This window comes from Tachyglossus aculeatus, unplaced genomic scaffold (assembly GCF_015852505.1).
Source record: "Tachyglossus aculeatus isolate mTacAcu1 unplaced genomic scaffold, mTacAcu1.pri scaffold_78_arrow_ctg1, whole genome shotgun sequence".
Taxonomy (NCBI): Eukaryota; Metazoa; Chordata; class Mammalia; order Monotremata; family Tachyglossidae; genus Tachyglossus; species Tachyglossus aculeatus.
This window is the reverse complement of record NW_024045093.1, coordinates 575373-582756: the sequence shown is the minus strand read 5'-3', so window position 1 is coordinate 582756 and position 7384 is coordinate 575373. Positions and strand designations below refer to the sequence as shown.

The window sequence follows — 7384 nt, the reverse complement described above, 5'->3', positions numbered from 1 at the left end:
CTGAATTTTCTGCTTTAAAGGCCTATTTTGTCTTTCATCTGTAAAGGACCTTACCATGTGAAGAGGTAAGCAGAGAAATAGGATAAAACCTCACTCTTTCAGACCTTTTCAGCGTCAACAAATCTGACTAGTGTAAGTTTTCTAGTCTTCCTGATTTTTATTTTGCATTCACATTCAAAAAAACACATTTTCATCATTACTCTTTAATATTTTTGGTGGTGTCTACAAATAGATTCTACTGTTATAGCTCACAAAAATAGTCAAGTATACGTCTTATTTACATTCACTTGATACTGTCTCGAAATGATTCTTTTAAAAACATATTGCAACTGGGAGCAGTGTGGCCTAGTGGAAAGAGTATGGGATTTAGAGTCATAGGACCTGGATTTTAACCTAACTCTGCCACTTGTCTTCTGGGTTAACTTGGGCAACTCACTTCACTTCTCTGTACCTCAGTTTCCTTATCTGTAAAATGGGAATTCCCTCCTTGTTCTCCCTTGCCCTTGGACTGTGGCATTCAGCATTTACCAGATCTCTTCCACTCTGGTATCCCACCACTGTTTATCTGCATAACCTAGCCTAAACTCTAAATCTCATGGCAGGATTTTGTAAACAATTGTTTTGACTTGATCATCAGTAGCTCGGAGGTGTTGATGCATTTCCTATTTTGTGGTAGGTAGTCTTTAAACCACTGCCATTTTCATCAACCAAAGTCATGGGTTCTAATTCCGGCTCTGCCACCTGTCTTCTGTGTGACCTTGGGCAAATAACTTCACTTCTCTGGGCCTCAGGTAGCTCATCTATAAAATGAGCATTGACACTGTGAGCCTCACATTGGACAGGGACAGTGTCCAACCCGATTTGCTTGTATCCACCCCAGGCTTAGTGTAGTGCCTAGCACAGACTAATGCTTAACAAATACCACTATTGTTATTATTGTTGTTACTATTATTATTAGCATTAATCTTGGTAGTATCTCTTTGCTGAAACCCCAGCTTGATATCTTCCTAAATCAATCAATCAATCAATCAATCAATCATATTTATTGAGTGCTTACTATGTGCAGAGCACTGTACTAAGCGCTTGGAAAGTACAAATTGGCAACACATAGAGACAGTCCCTACCCAACAGTGGGCTCACAGTCTAAAAGGGGGAGACAGAGAACAAGACCAAACATACCAACAAAATAAAATAAATAGGATAGAAATGTACAAGTAAAATAAATAAATAAATAAATAGAGTAATAAATATGTACAACCATATATACATATATACAGGTGTTGTGGGGAAGGGAAGGAGGCAAGATGGGGCGATGGAGAGGGGGACGAAGGGGAGAGGAAGGAAGGGGCTCAGTCTGGGAAGGCCTCCTGGAGGAGGTGAGCTCTCAGCAGGGCCTTGAAGGGAGGAAGAGAGCTAGCTTGGCGGCGGGGCAGAGGGAGGGCATTCCAGGCCCGGGAGATGACGTGGACCGGGGGTCGATGGCGGGACAGGCGAGAGCGAGGTACAGTGAGGAGATTAGCGGCGGAGGAGCGGAGGGTGCGGGCTGGGCAGTAGAAGGAGAGAAGGGAGGTGAGGTAGGAGGGGGCGAGGTGATGGAGAGCCTTGAAGCCCAGGGTGAGGAGTTTCTGCCTGATGCGCAGATTGATTGGTAGCCACTGGAGATTTTTGAGGAGGGGAGTAATATGCCCAGAGCGTTTCTGGACAAAGATAATCCGGGCAGCAGCATGAAGTATGGATTGAAGTGGAGAGAGACACGAGGATGGGAGATCAGAGAGAAGGCTGGTGCAGTAGTCCAGACGGGATAGGATGAGAGCTTGAATGAGCAGGGTAGCAGTTTGGATGGAGAGGAAAGGGCGGATCTTGGCAATGTTGCAGAGCTGAGACCGGCAGGTTTTGGTGATGGCTTGGATGTGAGGGGTGAATGAGAGAGCGGAGTCGAGGATGACACCAAGGTTGCGGGCTTGTGAGACGGGAAGGATGGTAGTGCCGTCAACAGAGATGGGAAAGTCAGGGAGAGAACAAGGTTTGGGAGGGAAGGCAAGGAGTTCAGTCTTCGACATGTTGAGCTTTAGGTGGCGGGCAGACATCCAGATGGAGATGTCCTGAAGGCAGGAGGAGATGCGAGCCTGGAGGGAGGGGGAGAGAGCAGGGGCCAAGATGTAGATCTGGGTGTCATCAGCGTAGAGATGATAGTTGAAGCCGTGGGAGCGAATGAGGTCACCAAGGGAGTGAGTGTAGATTGAGAACAGAAGGGGACCAAGCAGTGAACCTTGGGGAACCCCCACAGTAAGAGGATGGGTGGGGGAGGAGGAGCCTGCAAAAGAGACTGAGAAAGAACGACCGGAGAGATAAGAGGAGAACCAGGAGAGGACGGAGTCTGTGAAGCCAAGTTCAGATAGCATGTTGAGGAGAAGGGAGTGGTCCACAGTGTCAAAGGCAGCTGAGAGGTCGAGGAGGATTAGAACAGAGTATGAGCCGTTGGATTTGGCAAGCAGGAGGTCATTGGTGACCTCTGAGAGGGCAGTTTCCATGGAATGTAGGGGATGGAAGCCAGACTGGAGGGGGTCGAGGAGAGAGTTGTTGTTCTCATCTACTCACTGTCCACATCGTGACCTATCTGAGGTTCCTTGTTCCAGCAGGGCTACTGTGCATTTGCCACCAAGGACTTAGGAAGGGGTGTGGCCTAGTGGATAGAGAACAGGCTGGGAATCAGAAAGACCAGGATTCTGATCCGAGCTGTGCCACCTGTCTGCTGTGGGACCTTGCACAAGGCATTTAACTTCTCTGTGCCTCAGTTACCTCACCTGTAAAATGAAAATTAATGGGAGCCCCATGTGGGAGAGGGCCTGAGTCCAGTCTGATCAGCTTGTATCTACCCCAGCACTTAGTACAGTGCTGGCACATGGTAAGTACTTAAAAATACCTTATAAAAAAGGACTACCAATCAGTCATATTTATTGAGCACTTACTGTGTGCAAGGCACTGTACTAACCACTAAGTAGAATGCAGTATAACAATAGGCAGACACATTTCCTGCCCTCAGCCATTATTCAAGTCTTTTCCCAGAGCTTGATTGTTTTCGAAAGGTTGGATATCACCTTCCAATATTTTCTTTGTACCAATATCTATGCATTAAAACTTATAACAGAGACTTCAAGCTTGGCCCTACCACCAGTAGAAGTTGGAGAGGTAGCAATTACCACTCCTATCAATGGGAAGGGAGTCTGCTATTGTTTTATATTAAATTTTGAGTTAATTGTGTATTTCATGTTTCTATGTGAGATTCCTGGGTTACCTACTATCTATTTCCTTGGCAGAACTGTCTTTCCTTCTTTCTCCAGAAAATATATGTGCACTGATCCCGTAAGAAGGAGGAAGAAACCTAGAGGTGCCATAAGAAGAGAAATAATCACAGAAGAGCATCAGGTGAATACAAAAGGTTATAGGTTTCTTGTCTGCTATCTTGTCTGTATATCATCCTCTGCCCAGTAGGATTTTAGAAGGTCCTGAACCATCAACCTAATGCACTTTTCTCTTAGGGGGAATGTGAATGTGGTTATCAGTTGACATTTATGAGACTGGAATAAACAGAATTACTGAGCTTCTTGTCTACTGAAAAGGGTATGTAAATCAACAGAGTGTACTCCAGGGATGACTGCATCAAAAAAGGCTCCGAAGATATTGACTGTGTTGCCAACTCCACCACTTAGGACCATTTAGGACACCTCTGGGTAAGTACATTCATTCGTTCAATCTTATTTATTGAATGCTTACTGTGTACCGAACACTGTACTAAGCACTTAGGAGAGTACAATATAAGAAAAATAGACACTCCCTGCCCACCAGTGAGTGTACAGTCTAGATGGGGAGACAGATATTAATATAAATAAATAAATTACAGAAATATATGTAAGTGTTGTGGGGCTGGGCATGGGGTTGGGAGAATTAATAAAGGGATCAGGTCAGGGCGGTGCACAAGGTAGTGGGAGAAGAGAAAAGGGGGGCTTAGTCAGAGATGGCCCCTTAGAAGAGATGCACCTTCAATAAGCCTTTGAAGCGGGGGAGAGAAATTGTCGTTTGGATTTCAGGAGTTGTTTAGTTAACCTGACGTGCTTCGATTTCCCAATGTATGAATTGAGTAGAGTAAATACTTTCCCATCTTGTCCTGGGGTTCAAAGAAAATTGACAATCAATCAATCAATCAATCATATTTATTGAGCGCTTACTATGTGCAGAGCACTGTACTAAGCGCTTGGGAAGTACAAATTGACATCACATAGAGACAGTCCCTACCCAACAGTGGGCTCACAGTCTAAAAGGGGGAGACAGAGAACAGAACCAAACATACCAACAAAATAAAATAAGTAGGATAGAAATGTACAGGTAAAATAAATAAATAAATAAATAAATAAATAGAGTAATAAATATGTACAACCATATATACATATATACAGGTGCTGTGGGGAAGGGAAGGAGGTAAGACGGGGGGATGGAGAGGGGGACGAGGGGGACAGGAAAGAAGAGGCTCAGTCTGGGAAGGCCTCCTGGAGGAGGTGAGCTCTCAGCAGGGCCTTGAAGGGAGGAAGAGAGCTAGCTTGGCGGATGGGCAGAGGGAGGGCATTCCAGGCCCGGGGGATGACGTGGGCCGGGGGTCGATGGCGGGACAGGCGAGAGCGAGGTACAGTGAGGAGATTAGCGGTGGAGGAGCGGAGGGTGCGGGCTGGGCAGTAGAAGGAGAGAAGGGAGGTGAGGTAGGAGGGGGCGAGGTGATGGAGAGCCTTGAAGCCCAGGGTGAGGAGTTTCTGCCTGATGCGCAGATTGATCGGTAGCCATTGGAGGTTTTTGAGGAGGGGAGTAATATGTCCAGAGCGTTTCTGGACAAAGATAATCCGGGCAGCAGCATGAAGTATGGATTGAAGTGGAGAGAGACACGAGGATGGGAGATCAGAGAGAAGGCTGGTGCAGTAGTCCAGACGGGATAGGATGAGAGCTTGAATGAGCAGGGTAGCAGTTTGGATGGAGAGGAAAGGGCGGATCTTGGCAATGTTGCGGAGTTGAGACCGGCAGGTTTTGGTGATGGCTTGGATGTGAGGGGTGAATGAGAGAGCGGAGTCAAGGATGACACCAAGGTTGCGGGCTTGTGAGATGGGAAGGATGGTAGTGCCGTCAACAGAGATGGGAAAGTCAGGGAGAGGACAAGGTTTGGGAGGGAAGACAAGGAGCTCAGTCTTCGACATGTTGAGCTTTAGGTGGCGGGCGGACATCCAGATGGAGATGTCCTGAAGGCAGGAGGAGATGCGAGCCTGGAGGGAGGGGGAGAGAGCAGGGGCAGAGATGTAGATCTGGGTGTCATCAGCGTAGAGATGATAGTTGAAGCCGTGGGAGCGAATGAGGTCACCAAGGGAGTGAGTGTAGATTGAGAACAGAAGGGGACCAAGCAGTGAACCTTGGGGAACCCCCACAGTAAGAGGATGGGAGGGGGAGGAGGAGCCTGCAAAAGAGACAAGATGCTAGAGAAGTGGTACTTTGAGTTCTGTTACTTGATCGTTTCAAAGCAAAACTATCATTCTCTATACAGAATCCACAGCTCTCACCTATACCTTCACTGCCTACCCTGAGTTGATGGGTAATGAAAACAACGTGACAGAATTCATTCTATTGGGACTTACACCGAATCCAAGGTTGCAGAAAGTAATCTTTGTTGTCTTTTTAATCAATTACATCATCACCATGGTGGGAAATCTGATCATTGCGGTAACCATAACTGCCAGTCAGACTTTGGATTCCCCCATGTATTTCTTTCTGGCCTATTTGTCAGTTATTGATGCCTGCTATTCTTCTGTCAACACACCTAAACTGATCACTGACTCTCTCCGTGAGAAGAAAATCATTTATTTCAAAGGCTGTATGACTCAGGTCTTTGGAGAGCATTTTTTTGGTGGCGCTGAGATCATTCTCCTCACGGTAATGGCCTATGACCGTTATGTGGCAATATGTAAGCCGCTGCATTACACGACCATCATGAACCGGCGCGTGTGTGGTCTGCTGATAGGGGTTGTCTGGACAGGAGGCCTGGTGCATGCGACCATCCAGATTCTCTTCATGATCGGTTTACCCTTCTGCGGCCCCAACGTCATTGATCACTTCATGTGTGATTTGAACCCTTTGCTGAACCTTGCCTGCATGGACACCCACACCCTTGGCCTCTTTGTAGCCACCAACAGTGGGTTGCTCTGCCTGTCAAACTTCGTCATGTTGATGATTTCCTACATCGTGATCCTGCGCTCCCTGAAAACACACAGTAAAGAGGGTAGGCACAAAGCACTCTCCACCTGCGTCTCCCACATCATCGTCGTTGTCCTGTTCTTCGTTCCATGTATATTTATGTATATGCGGCCTGCCTCCACCTTCCCCTTGGATAAAGCTATTGCACTATTTTACACAATTATAACCCCTATGCTAAACCCCCTTATCTACACCCTGAGAAATGCCCAGATGAAAAATGCCATCAGGAAGCTATGGAGCAGAAAACCGACTTCTGAAGATAAATAGGTATCACCCTGTGAAAATGGTAATATTTGTACAAGGGAAGTGGCAAGCATGGATTTCAGGTAACGTTTTTAGGAAAACTGTATAGGGAATGCAAATCTCAATGAAGCACATGTCTCATATGTCTGTTGTATTTCCCAAAACCTCATTGTAGTGTATTGCGTTCAGTAGGTGCTGAAGAAATACCACTACATGATCTACTAAAGAGTTTCTTGTCTGTAGAGGTATTCATCCTCACTTCAGCTTCTTTAGCAACCTTTACATGTTCAGAGCTGGTTTTGTTCCTGTTACAGCTGTTTTCATTTTTTTAAAAATTCTTCTCTCATCTCAAATGAGGAGAAATGAGAGGAGCCAGCTCAGTAGCGCACTGTCAGACCTATTCTAGTTTAAAGAATAAAATAAATGTTTCTTTAGCCACAGAGTGTTGCCTTTTGCCTATTCTTTTTCCTATAGCTCCATCAAATATCACATTGTACCAGACATAACATAGTCATTAGCAGTAGAATGGGATGTTTCCTAATTTGATTCCTGCAAAGCAGGTAATAGAAATCAGGAATTCCTTGTGAATTTCTAAACAAACAAATGCTAACTCTTGCCAATCAACAATCAGAGAGGGACATTAGGAAGAATGATCCGTGATAGCATTCCACATGCATATCATGATGCTTAGCTATGAAGGCACTCAAAGTGTGCTTTCATTCATTGATTCTGCACTAGATTAAGCAAATCAGAAGACAATAACAACTTGGAGGAACCCAAGATCAAATCAGAAGCATTGGGACTGCTTGGCAAATTATCCCAGCCCAAAGAAAGTGGCTTAAATATGTCAGCGTCC

General features: G+C 45.7%; 1 protein-coding gene across 1 annotated transcript; it reads left to right on the top strand.

Annotated features, from left to right (window-relative positions):
- Window positions 1-5622: 5622 nt before the first annotated feature.
- On the top strand, window positions 5623-6552 carry LOC119924068 (olfactory receptor 4C46-like). Its single transcript, XM_038743140.1, has one exon. It carries the CDS (start codon window positions 5623-5625, stop codon window positions 6550-6552), a length of 930 nt encoding a protein of 309 aa, XP_038599068.1.
- Window positions 6553-7384: the final 832 nt, after the last annotated feature.

What these genes read in the sequence shown, in the direction of transcription:
- LOC119924068 (XM_038743140.1), top strand. Translation starts at nt 5,623, where the DNA reads ATGGGTAATGAAAACAACGTGACAGAATTCATTCTATTGGGACTTACA.